This window comes from Drosophila subpulchrella, chromosome 2L, assembly GCF_014743375.2.
Source record: "Drosophila subpulchrella strain 33 F10 #4 breed RU33 chromosome 2L, RU_Dsub_v1.1 Primary Assembly, whole genome shotgun sequence".
Lineage (NCBI taxonomy): Eukaryota > Metazoa > Arthropoda > Insecta > Diptera > Drosophilidae > Drosophila > Drosophila subpulchrella.
The window spans coordinates 25240792-25262260 of NC_050610.1; the positions used below are offsets into that span (position 1 = coordinate 25240792).

The 21469-nt window shown below is 42.5% G+C and overlaps 1 protein-coding gene and 1 long non-coding RNA gene across 3 annotated transcripts; one reads left to right on the forward strand and one right to left on the reverse strand.

The window, feature by feature from the left end:
- Nucleotides 1-5854: 5854 nt before the first annotated feature.
- On the reverse strand, nt 5855-7586 carry LOC119546940. The gene is made up of 3 exons (XR_005219200.1): nt 7492-7586; nt 6962-7228; nt 5855-6385 (listed from the first exon to the last, which is right to left on the reverse strand). It is a non-coding gene; the product is annotated as an uncharacterized LOC119546940 (long non-coding RNA).
- Nucleotides 7038-15725, forward strand: LOC119546939 (excitatory amino acid transporter). 2 transcript variants are annotated; one of them, XM_037853577.1, is made up of 8 exons: nt 7038-7173; nt 8020-8300; nt 11258-11422; nt 11722-12055; nt 12738-13307; nt 13942-14271; nt 14344-14458; nt 14638-15725. In XM_037853577.1, the coding sequence occupies exons 3-8, from the start codon at nt 11275-11277 to the stop codon at nt 14824-14826; spliced, it is 1686 nt and encodes a 561-aa protein (XP_037709505.1). In that variant the 5' UTR covers nt 7038-7173; nt 8020-8300; nt 11258-11274; the 3' UTR covers nt 14827-15725. The 2 variants fall into 2 exon arrangements, with proteins under 2 accessions (XP_037709505.1, XP_037709504.1); XM_037853576.1 differs by lacking the exons at nt 7038-7173; nt 8020-8300 and having other exon boundaries at nt 11212-11422.
- The last annotated feature ends 5744 nt before the right edge of the window (nt 15726-21469 follow it).

Consider the following 21469-nt stretch of genomic DNA (forward strand, 5'->3'; position numbering starts at 1 on the left):
CATCCTCCAAGGAGGCTGGGCTTTCAACTTCCATCATCCGCATTCAACCGGCTTTTCTCTCCTCTCCGATTTTCAGGCCGCCTGCGCAGGGAAAAGCGCGCCAAAATTTCATTCATGAAAAACCAATTCGGAGTTGGGGGCAGGCACAGAGGCACAAGCAACAAGCTGTGGCAATTGAAAACTGAGCGCGGAAAGTTTAACTTTAAATTATGTAAATTAATGCCCAACATGAAACTAAATAATTTGCAACTGTTTTAATGAAAAATTCATTTATCTCGCTGCCAGAAGATTTCGAGCAGGAAGGACAGCTGTCGATTCGCATTGCCTTCTGTGCCGGGGAAAAGGAAAATATAGAACAATGGCGAACTGACAGCGAGGACACTCTTAATTATGGCTGCATTGAGTCAGTCAGTCCACAGTCTGAAATTGAAATGCCCGCCTTGGCATTTGTTAAGCATTTCTAGCGCAGTCGGAAGTTTTCTGCCTTTTCCCCAGCTCGGCTGGGCTTGCATAATACCCCCGAGTTGATTTTCCTTTCCGTTCTCCGGCTGGCCTTTTGCTCGGCTCGGTTTCGTTTTCGTTTCCCTTATTGAGCTGCAATGAAAAATAATTTGATTTGATTGCTGTTCTCATACCCACCCCCATAGACACCCACATTCAATGGTCTCCATACAAAAAATTGTAATTAATTTTCTGGCCCACATCCACCCGACCACCAGTAAATTCACGGGGAAAGCAGCATGCGAGTGAAATGGTAAAAGTTGATTTTATGAGCTGCCAAACTGCAGTTTGCCCAAACTCACGGCCCCCTGCATTTCTCTTCTGCAATCCATTTGCAAGAATCATTCAATTCAATTCTCTTGTGCAGAGAAAAAAATTTTCATTTTAACTTAAAACATGTATTTCAAAAATGACTCATGGCGCCCGAGCGGAACCTTTGGTAATTTATAAAAGCGTGCGTAAAAAAAGTCTTTGTCTACCTTGAAATTAAATTAATATCACATGTGTTAAATAAAAAATTTTGTAGATTAAGAATATTTGAATATACAAATTGTACAATATTAAGTTTTAAGCACTTATAGGTTTTTTCTGACTGTGTATGGCCATGTAAGGCTGTAAAGGGGTGTGACGCAAGTAACGGGCGAGCCAAAGATTGCGATTATCGCCACTTGACTTGAGTTCCAGCCACCTCGGCGCCATCCATGCAAATTTGATGACACCTCTTTCGCTACCTACCCACCACGGTCCCTGTTCGGGCGCCAGTTGACAGAAAGATACAGCATCGTACTTCCAGCTACAATGGCAATGCAATGGGGATTGCGAGTGGGAATGGGATTGGATTGCGACTTTTGTTTGGTTCCCTCGGTTGAAGTTGGCAAATAAAATGCAATTACACCGCAAAACTCAATTTCAAGTGTCAAAAAGTTGCACTGCACTTAAGAAGTTAGCGATGCTGCGACTGGTGACTTTCCCTCACTTAGTCCTCCGTATAAAAGCGGCGAGATCTGAAAGGCCAAAGTTCAGCTGGGCCACAAAGCGGATTATAGGCACTACGACTGCGGCTGGAGCAGGCCGAAATAAATCCCGAATATGACTCCCGGCACGAAAGACCCGTTGCAGAAACGATATCCCGGATAATTTATAGCCCAAATGGGCGATATATTGGCCGTGTTCTGTTTATGTTTCTCTTTGCTTGCAAACTAATTTGCCGTCGAGGGAGGGGCTCGAAAGGTGGACATGGCGATTGCCTGTGTTCAAGCGGCCTCCATTTGCATTTAAAATGAGCTGGCTGGAAAACTTTTTACAATGCCACTCCAAGTTGTCGGAGGAACTTCTCTCAGGCGGGTGCTTGGAATACGACTTGAAGATTGGACACCGACACCTACGCCGTATTATAATAACAAATGTTTGTGTAGTGACACAGGAAGAGGGGCAACAGAATGAAATAATACTTGCTTTCTTCGAGGGGTTTCGAAAGTAGTTTGAGTTGTGTTGTACAAATCGAATCAAGATTAAGGCATATGTAGACGGCTTAGAAACACCTGCTTAGTGTCTAAAAGTATGCAGGATAAGAACATCTTAGTTTTATGGAATAACGCCATCGGACTTTCGGACTTTGAATACATTGTTCCATACTTTCAGACACCTTTATGAGTGATTCTAAGTTTAAGTTCTTAAGTTTCTGTGTGTAGTGATTTAAAATTACTTATAAAAGTGCCTAAAAGTATGCAAGGCAGAAATAGCTTAGTCTATCGGAATGAATCCATTGGATTTTCGGACTCAAAATATTTGATTGCATACTTTTAGACACATTTTTAAGAATTTAATCCCTCAGTAACCGCCTAAACCACATCTCTATTTGGCTAAAGAGTAGTCCCTGTTCGCATTGACTGACCGTCGTGTTGACAACTATTTGTTGTTCGCTCGTTTGTCTCGTTTGGTTTGTGTGTCTCGCTTTGTTTGCGGACACTTGGCAAATTGGTAGCTTTCCCCTTGTTTCTGGCATCAGGACATCAGGACCTCAACTTTCCGGCAGGCTGAGTCGAAACAGTTTACACGTTCCGGTCTCACTGCCACTTCTACGGCTGCTGCGGCAGCACATGGCGTATGCGTAATTTAGTGCTGCATACTTTGCGGCCCAAATTTGCACTTTTGTGACTTGTTTAGCTACCCTCTGCTGATGACTCCGCCTCGACAGCACTTAAAATCAGAAATTCAATTATCTCCCACACACCAACCGCCCCACATTTCCCGCTTTTCCACTTTTCCCACTGTTTCCCTTTGGAGTAGGCCCGGTTCCATTTCGCACGCTCATTTCACACCTGCGCGCCTTTTCAAGGTTGACAAAGGAATTGCTGAGGGGAGGCAGTTGGCCCAGGGAACTGTGGGATGTAGAGGCACTGGCAACTTTATTGTTCCTGGGAGTTTTTAGTCAACAGATGAAAGTGTTGGCCCCGGCAAGTGGATCCAGCCAAATCCCTTACCATTTCGGACCAGTCTAGATAAAGACAACTCGAAAAGGTAAGTAAAGCGGGAGCAGTTTGTAGCTCTGTTTACAGAGGAAGAATAACCTATAAACATTTTTATTTCTTCAGTCAACACTAAGGGTCTCACTTTGTTGCCCCCTTTAAAGACTAATACATTGTAGCCTTTTAAAGAGCTTTGAATCTGCTTAAGCCATTCATCACGAAACAGAAGCTCAACTTATTTCTCTGCGTGTAAGAGACTTAGGCAAAGTTCTCCAAATCCGCGCCGCTTTCAGAGCAATTTAATTATAATTTTGTTCTTTTTGGGGCCCAGGCCTGGCGAAAAATTCATTATCGTCGGGGCAAATTAGCTTAAAAACAATTAACACCTGTTCGCCGGCTGCTCGTGGCAGGCCACTTCAAAAACTAACACGGCCGAGCCATTTACCATCTACATTTGGCAGGAGGTGAGGCTGGGATGCCAAAGCCGATGCCCCACCTTCTATGCCTTTCCCTTATTCTAATGAAAAAAGTTGCACAAAAAACTTTTCAAATTACAACGGAAATCCGTGAAAATCCTTTTAACAAAGCACAACATGACCAGTTGGGGAAGCAGGTCTCCAAGCTGATGCCTATGCTGATGATGATGATGATGACGATGCTCTGCTGATTATGATGGCGCTTTAAACAGACATCGGCCCACATCCACATCCGCATCTGTGCTGTAAGCCGGCAGCCCGCAACACGTGCCACCACCGCCGTCACCACGGAAAACCACCGCCAGCACCGCCGGCTGTCGTCCATTTTCATGTCGCGGTTTTCCCAGAAAGGAAAAGGAAAAGCTGCGACTGTGACTGAAGCTTGCAAATTGATTTAGTCGCCAGTTGGCAAGGAGGCACTCGGGAAAAATATATAGGTCAAGTAGATATTCGGGGCTGCCACAGAAAATACTAGGGTTCTTAAAAAGGTGTTTGAAAGTATGCTACAAAATATTTTATGTACGAAAGAAATCTTCCTTTTTTCTCAGCATACTTTTATGCACTTTTATAAATAAAGTTAAAACACTAGTTCTTCCTCACTCAGTTTTTTTTTTCGTGCAGATGGGAAATTGAAGAGGAAACGTTAAGAAGAACTAATAATCGAAAAGATGGAGGTGGTAACAGCAGCTTTCAAAGTAATCTTAGGCAAATAGTTAAAAGAACCAAGTTACGAAGAAGACTTAAAACTTGATTAACAAAAGATGAATTGGGAGAGTTATCATGAAAACAAGAAAAGAGGGAAAGAAACCAGGTGGTAGATAGGAGATGTATCAGTTAAAAGAAGCCAACAGAAAAATAAGTTAAATGTAACTGGGAAAAAAATTCTGTAAGCATGGATAGACAGGTAACAAGAAAAATGAAAATTACTATGCATAATTAACTATTGTGTCAACATTCATATTACTAATACAAAATGTATTAGTACTTTATCACTCACGCACTCATCACTTGGTTTCCGTTCAATCTGCAAATACATTTCCACGCACTTTGCAAAGTTTATTTATTGACTGCGGTTGAGACAGGACCTCTTACATCCTCCCACTTTTCAGCTTTTTCCACAGCAGCCGCTGCCGTCGGGAAACTTTGAACTTTTAATGAAAAATATTCAATTTTTCAGGTGTTGCAAATATTTAACATTTTGAAACTTTCTGTATATGGATTCCAGAGTGGGTGGTGTGTCGCCACACCCCCGCAAAACCACCCAACGCACCACAACTGCGGTTACCGAGTGGTATCCGCGCAAAAAGGTTCAACCGGAGGGACGAAAAATAAAGGAAAAAACTGAAGCATTTTGAATGTTAATTAAGAACGGGGCTGAATCGGATAATTTGCATGTGCTCCGGCTCCTGCAGCTCCGGCCTGGTTAATTGGATTAGGTTCCGTTTGAAAGTTAACGTTTTCGGGTTTTCCCACCAAATTGAATTTGCAGGGCAGAAAATCAGCACACACTTTTTTGGCCGCCAAAAGTCAAACTTCATTTGATTTGCTCCGCGATCTGCAGTTTTAACTCGATTTTGCTGCTGATTGGCAGTCGGGTGATTTTCGAGTTTCGTTGATTTATTTCGGGGCTTGCTTGGAAATGTATATATTAACCGCGGCTTAAAACATTTAAAAAATATTTAATAAATTCTTTAAAACAATTGTAAAGCATTTTATATAGTCAAAACAACTCCCGTTTAAATCACATTAAACAAAACAAAAATATCTATTAAAATAAATAATATAAAATATTTAAATCACTTTTAAAAGGAAAGGAAATCGAAATCCTTAAGTCTTTGTTTATAAATTGGTTGAAAAATTCGTATTCCAATTTCCGAGTAGCAACTGTCTGTGAAAAATACAGACTGCTGAGTGCCGGAGGCTTTCTATGTACGCGACCACCGCAAGGGTTTTTGAGATCTCCCACACCTCCTCGTCAAAGTGTCCACATCGAGCGGACCTTTTGCTAAGGAACACCCTGTAAATGGATTTATTTTGTCAGACAGCTTTTCGTTAGTCGAGACATGAACCGGTGTATAGCACTGCTATAATACTATTTCCATTGCCATAAAATGAGCAACAGTTTGTTTAACTGAGAAGCCCATAATAAAATAATTCATCGTTTTCATACATAATACACTAAAAAATATTTTTTTTATTTTATTGGAAAAAAGTCTAAGTTTGTGTAACTAAAATTTAAATATTAAAAGAGTAGGACGTTGGTTTAAAAAGGCCCATTCTCTTTATTTTTAAAACAATATATTTTACCCGAATACTTGTAAGTAGGGTGATTGTATTCTTGTGTAATTTCCGAGCTGGCGATGACGTCTCCTGTCCGTACCCTCCTGGCTCTTTCACCCCTTTTTGAGCCCTAATTGGCTTTTGGTGGCTCAATGGCCGACTTATGTAAGTCAACCTTTGGCGGACTCCCACTCAACTATCACTGATCCAAGTCGGCGAGCAATGACCCCATATTAGTTTTATTTTCAGCCCCGCTTAAATTTCTCAGCTCATGTATTATGTAAATTGGGCCTATAATGGGGCCCTATCATTTGAGGAAGCCAGATTGCGCTGGCCAATTTGTGTTCGAAAGCATTTCTCGCACATAGCTAGAATATTTTCCTTCCCCTTTGCCCTTTCCCCCAAAAGCGGTGCACCTGCACCACGCTCTAATTAAAATGACAAATACGAAGATGGGAAAGCGTTTCATCTCATCGCAGTACCTTGGCATCTGCCATCTGGCAGCGTGGCGTATGCGTAATTTTCTCAGCTTGCTGCTTTCTCGCACCCTTCGGGTTGCAATTTTCCACTTTAGGATGTATCTCACGCAAGTTGAGCAATAACAAAATCATTTACTTGGTCATTTGAAATACCCAAAGAGAGTATTGGGGGTTGTGCCGACTTGAAATTATATTAAAAAGAAAGAGATACGATTATTAAAGTAAATGGGTATAAGCTAATACTTAGAAAATATTTATAAATCGTTTATAAAACTTATATTTATGTTCTAGCAACTTTTAAGGGCTTAATCAATTGTTTCCCTATTTAGAAGGTATTTTCCATTCGTACCCCTTCCTTAATTATCGCATTGGCATGTTTTGGCATTCGTGTCTGGTTAAGGTAATTTTCCTAAAGATTTAAAGTGTGTCAAAGTGCATTAAACAATTGTCGTTTGTTTTCGGGTGTCGGAACGTTTTGTTTTTGTAAAGGGGGCTGAGGGGGGCTAGTGATATATAGTATATACTATATAGGCATAGGCACAGACAAAACAGAGACAGATGGGGGCTCTTTGACGCGTTTTCGCTGGCGTCACGGGCGACTTTCTCGCTCTTTCGCTGTCGCATTAGCTGACCAGAGAATTAGAGAAAACAACATAGAGAACCCTTGCGGCAAAGTGAAAACGAAATGTGGCAAAAACAAAGCCAAAGAAATGTGGCTCTTCTTGTCGCAACTGCTTAAATTAAATATATTGCTCACTTTCTGTTCAATTGGCGAGCCCAGCGGACATCGGAGGAGCTTCTTGAGATCGCGTTCATGTTCAGCGTTCAGTGTTCAGTGGATTCCGTCCGAGATTCCGTTCCGTTTAAAGCGCTCAGCGTCCGTCGATCGCCAGGCAGTTAAGTCCGCGGCCTCGCGGCGTTCCGGTTGCAGTTCCCGGTTCTTCGTCGTGTCAATCGTTTCGTGTTGAGGTACCAGAGATCCTTTCCAATCCCTAAGGGTCCAGCAAGTCCCTCTTTCAAGTCTCTATAAGCATAACCGAAGACTAGGCATTAAAAATTATTTTTCCAAATTCCCAGTTAGTTTAATCAGAAAAATATCAGAAATTTTTGACCCAGCGTCAAACTTTTAAGAAAGTTTTAAACAATTTTTTGTGGAAACATATTCTAATAACAATACCAATATAGAATAAACTTCTATCGATAGGGAAAGTACCACATAACACAATTCCTAGTTTGTTAATTTATTTTTTTTGGTAATTGCACACAATCAGTTCATATAATTGGTACCTAATTAGATAAATTGTATCCTAAGCAATGTAAACAACATCAAATGACTTCCGTATACAATGCCTTATGCATAGAAATATTAAATTTACCTTAAGCTGTTAGGAACTATTATATGGTTTTTTTCCGCATCGCAGTGCCCCAGTTATAAACGGTTGATATAACCGTTATGAAGGTCTCACAGCGGACAGCCAAAGAACAACTTAAGCTCTTCTTGTTTACCACTTGTCTTGCGATTCCCCTAACCAAAACCTAAAAACGGAAAAGGGGATATAATTCAATTTACCCCGCATTATAAAGATATACACAGCAAGCCATAATATATAATAGATAATTAACTTATTTATTTTTATAGTATTTGGTAAACTCATTATCCTGTTGTAGTCCCATTCAACAACCCTACTTTGCTAGTAAACAAACCTTGAATTCAAGCTGAACCCTTCGAAACCAGACAAAAGCAGAGAAAAGCAAACTTAGGCCCCCATAACTAGAACCCTCCCTTTGGAACCTCACCTTTTCTGGTATCCGCAGGTAGAAAACAATTCTCTACAACGGCTACAGCGGTGCAACGCATTTTGAAACTGTTGATGCAACGGCAGCAGAAACTGCTGCGTAAATTATTCCAACTGACTGCATTGGCAAAACGTTAGGCATACGCAGTGGTGTACGGCAGTAAAAAGCAAAAAGCAAGCGATTGAGTGCAAAAAAAGCGAAGTGAGTGCAAAGTGAAACGTATCGATAAAAACAATAATTATTGCGGGGAGTGCCATCAAAAAGCTCCATCCTGGGTAATCTGTGGTTAATCGTTCGAGGTGAGCTCATTCGAAAAAAACAAAGCTGCAAAATTACAGAGCGGGGGCGACAAGTAAATATAGTTATTAAAAAAGCATTAACAGACGAGTGTGTCTAGATCACGCAGAGAAATAATCAAGTGTTAATCAACGCCATCAAACGAAAAAATCTAAATCTCCATAAATTTTAATGTTGGGAATTTAAAAGTATAGTTTAATAGTACCATTACGTAAACTCAGTACTTTGTATATTTTGTCTGATGTTCTTTACAAGGAAACATGGAAGTAGTGAGCCTAAAGGGGTATTTTTAGATTGTATAACTAAAGGTTGTTCTCAGAAATACACAAAATGCCTTAAAATATAAATTTCCTAATTATACGTGTGTTGATACAAATAGCATACTACAATATTAATAGACAGATGCATTTTGGTGGGGTAAGCTATTATGTTCCTGCTTCGTATAGCAACTCCTTTTTCAGTAGTTTAAGAAAGTTTTTCTTCCGGTTGAGAAGAGTGTGAGATTTGGGGATGCAGGGTGACCTTCGATCGTTCTGAAAGTTTTCTGCTATCGTGCCTGTTTTTAATTTGTCGGCAAAGAGAAACCGAAATGAATGGGCCAAGTGACAGGTCGAATCGATTAAGAGCTCAAGAGCCCAACCCTTAACATCTATAATGGAAACCATAGGTGTTCCCCTTGCCTCATTCGCTCAAAATATCTTTCTTGCTAAGAAACCCCTGCCAAATGTCAAGTTCAAGTTCGTCCATCTGTATATCCCAAAATCTATATGCGTTATGTATCTGAAAGTTTCGCAAAGGGGAAGTGCCAATAAATTTTGTGCCTGGCAGCGGGCAGAAATCAAAGCGACAGGCGAAACTCGTCGCTGCAATTATCTTAATTATCTGCCAGAGATCGGGGGATATGGCGAGAGGATGTTTTTACGGCCGGGAATGCAAATGCGAATGGCCATATGACAACCGAATTCAGCCGGATCCCGGCGGACGCGGAACGATTTGTTTGTTGTGGCCAGGCCGAGAGGTTAAATATAGCGCTGCCCTATTGATTTGGCCCACTGCCGAGAGATGGGCAATGGGTTTCTGGGGCTCTTGGGCTTTCCAGGGGAGGAAGGGCAGGGGCTTCTCACATGATTTATGAATGACAGCTAACAAGGCGCGCTCTTAGGCGAATCGATAAACGTCTTTTAGCGACGAATCGTTCCTCGGTTTTCCCCTATCCCCAAGGACATCTAGCGGCAATTGCCAAGTCACTTAAATCGATTAGCGCCGCTATTAAATCAAATTACCTAGAAGGGTTCAGGAGTCTAGCGCTGCACTGAGAAAAAACTATTGAGAACAGAGAACTACACTGCATAAATTTTCCCAACTACGCTTAAAAAATATGCTTCTCTACTAAATTCTTTTCAAGAGTTTAAAGATAATTATTATTACAATAGTAATATATTTAATTACAAATTTAAAACACTAAAAGTTATGTTATTATGTATGTAAATATCCAAATTGGGACTTTACTTTTTACTTTTCGGGAATGGCAAAAAATAAGATTACGTACTACTCATTTTATGAATTCTTAGAATATATGTTTGGATATGCCTTGAAAGTGTAATACTTGTACCCCTGAGGAACCTATGCTTTATAATAGGGAAATGTGGAAATAATTTTCTCAAAGTAGTTTTACAACACCCAAGTACTAACTCTGATTTTGAATAATACAATAATTTTTTCCCAACTACTTGAGCTATTTTCTCTGCGTGGCTGCTAATCAATTTTTGCGTGCTCGTCATGCGGAATTTTCCGCTTTATGATAATTGCGGAGCGTCAATCAGCTTTTCGACGGTGCGTGATGTCCTCACCGCGTCTCCATTTCAATTTCAATTTCCATTTCGTTTTCATTTCCCTGCCGGCACTTGCCATAAATGCGCCGCGAGAAAAGAGAGAGATTTGCTTGGTTTATGGCGCACAGGACACTCGACTTCCGAGTCCTGAGTGGCTTTTTGGAATAAAAAGCTGACCCAGCGAGAGAGTGGCCCATTCGCAGGAGCAAGCTTGAAGTGAACGGTTGGCAATTCGAGGAGCTGAAAGTCAGGAGCAGGAAAAACGGATTCAGACGGGACGGAAAATAGTGAAATCGAAAGCGGAAGAAGGCTGAAACTTGAAGTCAGGTGTTTGAATCCTACAAAGAAGCTTTAAAGGGGAGTCAGCCTACCATATACAGCTAAATTTTCCCAAAAACAGCTTGAAATCAGAGCAAGGCCTGACACACTTGCAGTTGACCCCTGACCCGGAGTCTGAAAAATCGATTATCCGCGTGGTGTGTGTGCACAACAACCCGTGAGTGCGAGTGCAGTTTTCAGCGCCTTAAAGAGAGCAGCCACCCACCGAAAGCACCCACCTGCGAAGGTCAGCAGAAAGCACCCGTGGACAGCCCCAGCCGACTTTGATTGCCATTCCGGAGCGGACAGTTGCCAAAAGCCACAACAACGGAGCCGTTAACCCACAACCGCCGCCGCAGCGAGGAAGGCACGAGGGTTCGAGGCGGAACGCAAACGCCGCCGAACAAAAGGAAGACAACGCCGCACCGGTAGAATGGCCTACCTAATCAACATCCTCAAGTTCAATGTGAAGTACTTAAAAAATCAATAACTGGACTCCGGCACACCAGCAATCCAGCATACCAGCACAGCAGCACCAACCAGTTAACCATCCAAAAAAAAGGAGCAGCCGCATTCCGAAAAACAGGGGAACCCCCTGTCACGTCTAGCTAGCTAGCTCTCTCTCTTTCTCTCGCTCGCCCCGTCTCGCTTGCTCCTCTCTTGGTACTCGGTTTTCGGTTTTTGCCATTGGGTTCTGGTCTTGTCGCCCCCGCTCCGCTGCAGAACGAGGCTTCTGCGCCGCCAGCAGCTCTACTTGGTCACCTTGGACACTTGGACAATGGAAATGGAAAAGTCTGGGAAATTTTCAGATTACCTCTTCGCCAAAATGGGTCCCCCCACCTCCACCGAGCTGCCCCCGAAGACCACGGAGCGCAGCGACGCCCCCGTCGAGCTGACCGGTTATCGCAGGTGGCTGTCGGATAACCTCATGCTGCTGGTCACCCTCTCTGGAGTCCTCCTGGGGGTAGTACTTGGTAAGCCCCATGAGTAATGTGATATTTTGTGTGAGTAAGAGAGCTTTACAGCTGGAAAAACAATTCGTTCTGATGATACTTCAACGACGTCATCCCAAACCATGAACAAGTATCAGTTCAAAAGGAAAAAGTGCATCTAACACAAATCCTTCGTGAAGATCTCTCTTATTTATAAGGTGTAGAAAAGAATGCAACAATATATTTTATATATATTTTTAGTGCATACTTTTAAACACCTTTTCAACTCATTATAATTTACTAGAAACTCTCCCATATTAATTATTCAATTCAATTGCCAGGACTCTCTTTGCGGCCTCTGAATTTACACGGGGACTCCATCATGCTGATTTCGTATCCTGGCGAACTCTTTATGCGCGTGCTCAAGCTGATGATCTTGCCGCTGGTTATATCCAGCCTGATTGCCGGATCGGCCAGTCTAAATGCCAAGATGAACGGAAAGATAGCGCTGCGCACATTGGTTTACTTCGCTAGCACCTCGTTTTTCAACGCTGCTCTGGGAATCGCTCTCGTCCTGCTCATCCATCCTGGAAATCCAGATCTGCACAACGCGGATGATCGGTCGACGGATAGGCGGGCGGTTAATCTACTGGACAGTCTTTTGGATTTGGGAAGGTGAGCAAAAGACTTTTAAAAAAAATTCATTTCGATCAATTTTCCCTCGATATATGCATTTTCTTTGTTTGGACGGATGATAAAATTCGACAAGCTTTTTGATTCAAAACTTGTTTTAGTTGATAAGTTGATATGAACTATATTGTCAGGTTATGCCAACAATATGATATTTATATAACTTTGTTTTAAATGATAGAAGTATGCAAAACAAAATTTAGTGAATCCATGTCATTCCATACTTCGTATAAATATTGTTGCATACGTTTATACGCAAAATTAACTGCTGTGTAAAATACATTTGTAATGTACATGTGATGTATGTAGGAACATGAAGTTCAGGTATTTTTCGCTTTGTCAAGCAGTGGAAAAGTATAGAAGGTGGACTAAAATTACTATTTTCTAAAATTACTGAAGTTTAAACAACAGCCTACTGTCAGGTGGAACTTAAATATTAAATGTTGATGTTGAAGTTGATGTTGATGTTGATGAATTATGTTTGTTTAAAAATGTGTCAGCCATTAAATGATAAGTTTTTATTATCTGTGAACTCAAGATGAAATCTGTAGCTCTCATAGTTCCTTCAATTCATATATTAATTGAAATATATCTGCTGGTTTTAAAGATTTTAAAAAACGTTTTTAATTCGTTAGTACTGAGTAATTCTATGTTTCTTAACCCCCAGAAACGTTTTCCCGGACAACTTGTTCCAGGCCTCCATTCAGCAGGCGCACACCGTCTACTTGCCCAAGCCGAGCATCCTGCACGCCTTCAACGAGACGATGAACGACACCTTGGTGACCGGCGTGGAGGCCCAGCGCCTGTCGGAGGACATGGCGGAGGAGGTGGTGCTGGTGCGGGACATCCAGTACCGCAGCGGGACCAACACCCTGGGCATCGTGTTCTTCTGCCTGGTATTCGGCACTTTTCTGGGGACCATCGGCCAGAAGGGCCAGGTGGTGGTCGACTTCTTCGCGGCCATTTTCGAGGTGATCATGAAGATGGTCACCTGCGTGATGTGGCTGACGCCCGTGGGCATTAGTTCTGTGATCGCCGGGAAGATCCTGAGCGTGGGCGACCTGGGCCTGGTGATGTCCCAGCTCATGTGGTTCATCGTCACGGTGGCCCTCGGCGTCTTCATATACCAGTTCGTGGTGATGCAGGCCATCTATTTCGTCGTCGTGCGCCGCAATCCGTTCAAGTTCTACGCCGGACTCATCCAGGCCATGCTAACCGCCTTCGCCACGGCCTCAACGTGAGTTCTGTGTTCTCAATCGGGATCAATGAGTCCTTAGGTCTAGAATCTGTTGAATGTCAAATTGCAAGAGCTCAAGTCATGTGCATGTTTCGAAAGAAACTAATCTCAGCTTGAAAGACACTTAATACACTTCTTGTGGATAAGACTTTGCCTAAAGCTAAAGCAAAATTTGAAAAGCTAATCGGAAAGATACGAATTTGTCTTAAATGAACTTGGAATCCGTTCATAAAATGATAAAGAAACAAAGCTATCGGAAAATTCATTTAATTCTTTCATTGAAAAGATCAGCAAATGAAGTAAATAAATTGACCTTTAAATAGATGAGATAAAAAATCTTACTAAAAACTGGTATCTTTAATTTTTTTTTGTAAATTTCTTTAAAAATATTTCCGTTTTTCCTTGCTTTTATTATAAAGTTTTTTAAAAGCCAATCAAAATTCGTTGAATACCTTTAGTTACAAGGAACTGAGATTCAGATTCAGTAGGAGTGCGTTAAATGTGTATTTTTTCTTTCTTCCGGTATTTGCCAACGACCTGATGTTGTATCCGAACTACCCACTAATACACACTCCCCAAAACCAAACACCACACCACACCCTCGAATCAAATGTGCGCCTGCCACGCCCCTTAGCGCCGCCGCCCTGCCCATTACATTCCGCTGCATGAACGAGAAACTCAAGGTGGATCCGCGGATCACGCGATTCGTCCTGCCGATCGGATGCAATATCAACATGGACGGGACGGCTCTCTACATAGCGGTGGCCTCTATCTTCATTGCCCAGATGAGCGGCATGGTCCTGGGCTTCGGGGAGCTGCTCACGGTGCTCCTGACCTCCACGGCTGCCTCGATGAGCTCGGCCAGTGTTCCGAGTGCTGCGCTGGTGCTCCTCCTCGTCGTGCTCACCGCCATCGATGCTCCTGTCCAGGATGTGACGCTCCTCTTCGCCGTGGACTGGTTTGTGTGAGTATGGATCTGATTTGGAGTGGTTATCGCACGGGAAAAGTCACTAATCCTGGTGATGTTGTCTTGCAGGGATCGGATTCGCACTACGAATAATATGCTGGGTGACTGCTATACTGCCGCCATAGTGGAGGAACTATCTCGCAAGGAGTTGATGGCCTTGGATGCAGCTTCGGTAAACTACCAGGTATGAATAATACTACAGTTTGTAACATTGGTCGGCAATAGAATCCAAAAGCATGCAAGCCTCTGCATTGTACTATGTGTGTCGGCAGAGCTGCGGCAGAGTTTTAACGAATGGGTTGCCCGCTTTGCTTCTGCTGTCGACCACTGGTTTGTATAGATTCTACGGTACTGATCTTTCAGGACATGCCCGCTGGCACCCCCAACGGACACGGTCATGGTCACCACGAGGGGGGTCTCCTCGAGGGGCAGACGGAGCTGGAGGAGAGCAGCAAGTGCGTCATGACGATGACCGACTCGGTGGTGGTGGACATGAGTGCGGTGATGAACAACGTGAACCTGCAGCAGGAGCACTGCAACCGCAGGGTCTAGATGGATTCCTAGACTACAGATCCGATTTTAGTTCGTCAGCATCAGCTCCTTTGAACCGGAACCACCACCACCACAACAACAACAATAATAACACCTATGATATTCACCACCAATAGGCCACAGTGTTCCCCCAAGAAAACGATTTTGATATAGAATCTTTAAACAACAACCGATTGGATATATATCGAGAGACTGTCTGACGAACCCACCCGTATTGAATTTACTCCTCTTTTGGACCAGTGTCGATAGCAATTAATTAGCCTGAACACTTAAAGGACTCCGCATACGTATATATATCGAATATTCACCTAGTAGGAAGAACCGCATAAGGATATTATATTATGCCACATATAAGCACACACATTTTACCTTAAACCCCAAAAGAACGAAGAGACGCTAAGCGAGGGATTCTTGTGATCTGTCCTGGGAACTATGTGCATAATCTATGGGTATTATTTTGTAAGCTCGATTGTGATGGGGTCACCACACTGATTTGTTTATAATGTTGCTTATTTCTATGTCCTATATGTGTTGTTTGGGTGTTTTGAGAGAAAGAGGTCAATGTTTATGTTGATTGAGGGATGAACGCAGAAACGCAGGTTGTACAAGAAGCTGGCCTAGGTTTAGTTATAGATTTAGTTGAGCTGTTCATTTCCTGGAACTTACCTTTGGTTACACGCCCCAGACTAACAATTAACGACCAATGGTCGCCAATTATCAATTACCCATTACCAATTACCGATACCAAATATCACACATGCATTCGTAGACTGATAGCAGACTTAGTAGCGATAACAAATATGTATCTGCATATATGCAATACTTACTAACCTATATCCGACATTCGATTTGTACGCAAACGCATACGCTGAATACAATAAAAGTTATTATACCACCTACTTTATTGAATTTTTAAGGGGATTGAAAATTATAATTATAATTATAAATGACAAATTATCTTTTCATATAATCATTTCTTAACGCTGAATGCAATGATTTAACAACAATCACATGGTTTTATGTTAATATGCGCAATGCGCATTGTCAAGAGAAGCTTAGATTTCGGCATCACACCACTACTTAATTTCCATAATATTTTTCTTTAAAATACAGCTCTGCCTCATTATCACTATAACTTACATGTTTATGAGGATTATTTTTAGAGGTCACCTGTGCTTTCCTTTTAAATCCATTTCTACACGAACACATAACTCACACATTTGTCCCAAAGCCTCTGCATTAATAATAAATGACTTGTCTATTTATTCATTCACTAATTATCTGTCACTAGATTAAGTATCTTCGTATTCACACACTATATCTTCATCCGTATCGCGTTTTACTGCGACTTCATTTCTGTGTTTCGAGCACAAACGGAAATTTGCCTATCAACATGGCCATAAATCTATCGATCGATGGGTGAGTATACTCTACTTGAATAGCCGCGATCGGGGCGAATGAATAGAATGAATCATCACTGGGCCCAATAACTCAACGCCTGCACCACTTGGCCAGTGGTTTTGCACAAGCGAGCCAAATCGGGCTTATATAATTATATAGATACGTTCATAGGTGCATGTGCATATGAATGAGCGAATAAATTACTTTGTACTGAGGCCCTGGAGATAAGGTACACGGTACAGAGATCTGCAGGGAAAACCTATATAATCGATTTGGTTACTATTTCACACTTTGGTTATCATGGGTGACCATGGCAAAATAAGATGTTGACAAATCATATTTGAAACCATTGTTTTGATATAACCTACATAGTCCCAGACATTTTAATATGATGTATATATATATTTCCTAGTCTAATGTCTATCCCCATTTTCAGTGACGCTTTTATTATCTCGGATGTAAGATCTGCCACCTTAAGATCCGCTTTGCTTTTCGATTCCGCCGCCATGTCAGGTGTCAATCCGCGGCGTAGACTTTTCGCAGACTCGAGAGCAAATCTGCAAAACTGCACAGGTGAATGAAATCGGCGGCGGGCAAAAAACAATAAGCAAATGAGCTGCGAACCGTGGGCAAAGGTGGCAATATGTATATTTATGGAGATGCAAGATGCAGGTTGCGAGACGCGGATAATCGACCTCCGTGTGTGGTGCAGAGTGCATGCACAGAAAGAAACTATTATATGATATGATATGATCTACTTCAAACCATTGGTTGATAAGAACACGTATAAGAGAATATAAAGACGACAGAATGCTTCTATTAAATAATGTTAACATGATATGGAAAACTTAAATTTATTTTCGGTTATGTATTTCACTTGTGAATGTCAATGGTTTTTCTTTCTGTGTGTGCCATGCAAACGGATCAAAATTTGCGCCTCGGCCGCTTTCAGAAGTGCGCAATTGCAAACTCGAGCTGTCGAGCGTCGAGCTCTCTTGCCAGTCCAACTGTCGGCCCCCCGCTCCCCAGTTAGGGGGCTCTTGGGCCCCTTAAGACCCCCTCGCCACCTTGCCGCCTTGCCACCTGTCCAACTGTCCCACTGACTGGCTGAATAATGCTGAATGCCGAATGAATGCTCTTGTGGCTGCGTTGGCTGCGACGTTGCTCCGACTTTTGCGACTGAAGCTGGCGTTTGAGTGTTTGGCGTCTGAAGGTCTACTTGGCAGCGGCTTTGGAGTGTGTTGGCGTTACGTTGGACCCCTTGTACCGACCCCTGCCCATGCCCCTGCCCCTCCCACTTCCATTTTCCCTCCGTCACTGCCCGCTAAAATGAAATACGAGTGCAAACAAACCGCAACAACATACTGGGAAAGCAGATCGAAAAGATCGACGCTGGGATACTCTTAAATATGCATTCTGCATAGTTAAATTTACCAAATCAAAGCTAGTCCTATCAGTATCAATCAGTTAAACTACCTTAACCTTCAATTAACTTTAAACTTGACCTTAACTTTTTAAGATTCTAAACACAAGTAAGTATGACTCTACCAAATCTCAGCCAATACTCTCAGGACATACTTGATTATTTTGTTTCTAAAATGGATCAGTCTTTAAAATCATATCCCCAAATGGCCAGATGACCTTGATTCATACAGAATCAGTGGCACCCCGTCGATTCCAACACCAGTGAATAGAATACAATGTTCATAGCATAGCATTAACCATAAATGGGCTCTTTCCCTCCGTTCGATTCCCTTTTCCCGTTCTCGTGACTCCTCCGGCAATTGGAAATTGAAAACCCCCCTTTGCGTGTGACAAAGTTCGTGATCGACCCATTGGACCCTATATAGGGCATGGGTATTTCGTAGGGGGTATCTCATTGTGGATTGTATGGAATTGTGTGAAGAAACAAACGGCGGCTGCTTGACTCAAGTTTTGAGCCCGGCTTGCGGCGCATTTTGAAGAATAATGGCCAGGGCACATGTGTGCCAGAACACAACTTGGCTCACGATATATTGACACTTGGCACATATGGCATGCAGAATATACAGATATATCTATGCAGAATGCATTATGGAGCTGTAGTTGCCGTAGTTTTAGCCAGGCGATTTGCATAAGCGCAAGCTAATTAATTCAATTAAGAGGCGAGTCAAAGCAAATCTCCGCCGGGGCGGTTTCACTTTCTTGGTTTCTGGGCTTGATTCTCGGTTCCCAGTGCTCCACTGCTCGATTCTCGATTCTCCTCAGGAATGATTGAGCACTGGCGGAAGTTGTTCTCGTGTTGACAACGACAGCGCGCTTATCGCCATGACGATTGACTGGGATTGAGATTGACTCTGATCGATGCGATCGGTTCGGCAGGTACACAAACGAATTACGTACAGCTGCAGCCCAAGTACAGATGCAGATTCGGATTCAGAATCAGAATCGGATTCCGGCGATCAGGGGCTCTGTGGTTCTGGGGATCCAAGGCACTGGCACGACCACGACTCGCTGCCGCTGCTCGGACATGAGTTTATGGCCAATCTGCTCGTCTATAAATTTGCAATCAACTTTTATCAGCAGCGTCCAGAACGTGCCTCCGCTAACGTTTCTATTCACACGCTGCCGGTCCGCGCGAAACGGGATTGTGCCAGTCCCAATGCCAGTGCCACTCAATCTCAAGTTATACAGGGAGGAAAATATATTGGGAGTCTTATACGACAAGAATTCTTACAACAAAAATAATAAAACCATAAACAAATTCAGAAAAGCCTTATAGTTCAGTAAACTGCTACCAAAAGGTGAATCTGAAGAATTCGCGGTTCTGGTAATTTTGAGATCAAAGCTTCTCAAGTTATTCTAAACAAAGGTGAATAGTTCTATTCAATACAATTTCGTATTTAAAATAGAATTTGAAATCACTTGGATAGCTCAGACCGTTACGAATAAAAAACAAAGGGCTGCTAAAGAATTCGCGTTTTGGTTAATTTATTGATAACGCCCTTCTTGATGTAATGAGGGCAGGCATTTCATTTGTGGACTATCATGTCTTACATTTTCCAAGAGACTAACATTCTTTTTATTTAATTTGAAAAATTCAGGGTCATACCCCTTCTCTTCTGCCAGTGTATGCTCCGCTCTACTGAAGTCAATATTTTGTTGGTGTGACTTTGAGCGGTGATAGATTGGCCCACATTCGTCGCGTTGCAGTTGCTGTTGCAGATCATGCTGCTGGCTCCGTCGGTTTCCCTTGGCCAGTGGAAAATGCAGTTCCCCGATGCAGTTGCAGTTGCATCATCCACATCATCCGCATCATTCGCATCATCATCATCTTCGTCGTCGTCGTCGCCAGCCTGGTAATCTAACCAAATTACTGTGCTGTTCACAAACACGTTCTCTAAACGGTTTCATAATAACAACGCGCTCCTCAAAAGAATTTCCAAAGCGGGCTTTCTTTTCAGCTTCCTCTTCTCATGGATTACATATCTCGGTGTATATCTATATACCCCCTGTTTCGGTGTGTTGGTCTAATGCAAATTGCAGTAATAATTGGCCCATTATGCCACAGAACACAACTGAGTGAGACGGAGATGGAGAGAGGGAACAGGACGGGGAATCTGCAGTAGGTCGCCTCATCTCATCTGCCACGCCCACCCCTGCCCCTCTACGCCCCCTTTCACACAGCAGAAGGAAGCGGCGAAAACCATTTAATACTGTGCTTTCATACTTAAAAGTTGGCATTAGATGCGCTTACACCAAACCAAATATGGTTATGAAATGGCCAAAAGGGGCGGAGGGAAGGGGTTAATATGCCTTAACCCCCGAGGCGGAGGAAGAAGAAGAAGGAGAAGGAGCAGCAGAAGCTGCAGGAGTAGATTGCATTGAATATTGCGCTCATTAATTAGCCGACATTGCAAATTAATGCCTAATCAAATTTTATTGAATTATAAACCAGTCGGCAGTCGAAATGCCAAAATGCAGAGCCGAATAAGAGGTGGATCCCAGGAAAGGGGGAGTGGGTAAGTAAGCTCCTCTCGCTCGTTGTTGGTAATTAATGAGCAGCAAAGCGGCCAACAGGCATTAAAATTAATTTGATTTTGTCAAAGGCAACAACATGGGAAGCGCAACTCCCGAGGTCTCAGTGGCAGTCGAAGATTCAGAGACTCTGTTGCAGTCCCTCGAACAACAGCCTGACAAGTGTCCGCCATCTAGGCGAGCTACACTGTGAGAAAAATATATTTTTTATTGAAGTCGAAAAAACGGGATGAACAAATCCTGACTAATTTTCTTAAAAAAACTCAGTACTTTGTCCGAAACAAAGAAACGAATTGTCCAAATGTCAAATGTCATACCTCGTTAAGTTCGTATTAAAATTCTCTATCGATTGACACCAAAGCCTCAAAACTTTAATTTTTGACTATTTTGAACCAAAAAAATATAAAAAATCAGAAAATTGGAAAACAAATTCTTTTTTTTAAATTTTCCCAAAAGTTATATGGATCGTTAGCTTTGGTTATTAGGAGCATAAAACAGTGATCATTTTAGCTATGGCCCGCACTTTAACTGAGATACCACAGAAAAACTCAAAAAATCTCCCTGTTTTGTCACAAATCCTTAATCCGAATTTTCCGGCATAAAAAAATAGTATTTTGCCCGAAACACAGCCACAAATTGTCCGAATATCAAATGTCATACCTCATTAAGTTCGTATTAAAATTCCCTATATCAAACCTAAAAACCAACTGAGTTCTAGCTAAATATTTAAGGTGTACACCCGAATTGTAGAGTCCACCTATTAATGATAGACTTTGCAGATGCCCTATTCCTAGGATTGATCTCACATCGTTTGAAGCCATCAGCTAATGATCTGATACAAAGGCTATATATCTGCAGGGAGTGGGGAGAGGGAGTGACTACACTACTGATCCCTTTCCTTCCTGCACCCGGTCTTAGCCAACTGGGCACTCTGCAGGGTATCAGACTACAGGCCCATTGGCCGACTCTACAACCTGGCCAACAACAGATCGCTGCTATTTTAATTAACTGCCCGGTCTGTGCATTAAAATTGTTTTGACTTTGTTAAATGCTTGCAAATCGCAAAGCGACATGAAAATTTACGCGCCAGCCGAGGAAGCGACCGGCAGATGAAGATGGAGATGCAGTCGGTCGAAGACGAATCGGGATCCCGAGGAACTGGGAACTGGGAGCGGTAGCCTGAAATCGATACTGCGAACACATACTAGCTTTAGTCGCAGCATTC

Bases quoted from the DNA above. Each gene is read 5' to 3' on its own strand.
- LOC119546939 (XM_037853576.1), top strand. From the start codon at position 11,227: ATGGAAATGGAAAAGTCTGGGAAATTTTCAGATTACCTCTTCGCCAAA. The intron at 12,056-12,737 runs GTGAGCAAAAGA...CTTAACCCCCAG, and splicing joins AGTCTTTTGGATTTGGGAAG to AAACGTTTTCCCGGACAACT. The intron at 14,272-14,343 runs GTGAGTATGGAT...GTTGTCTTGCAG, and splicing joins TTCGCCGTGGACTGGTTTGT to GGATCGGATTCGCACTACGA.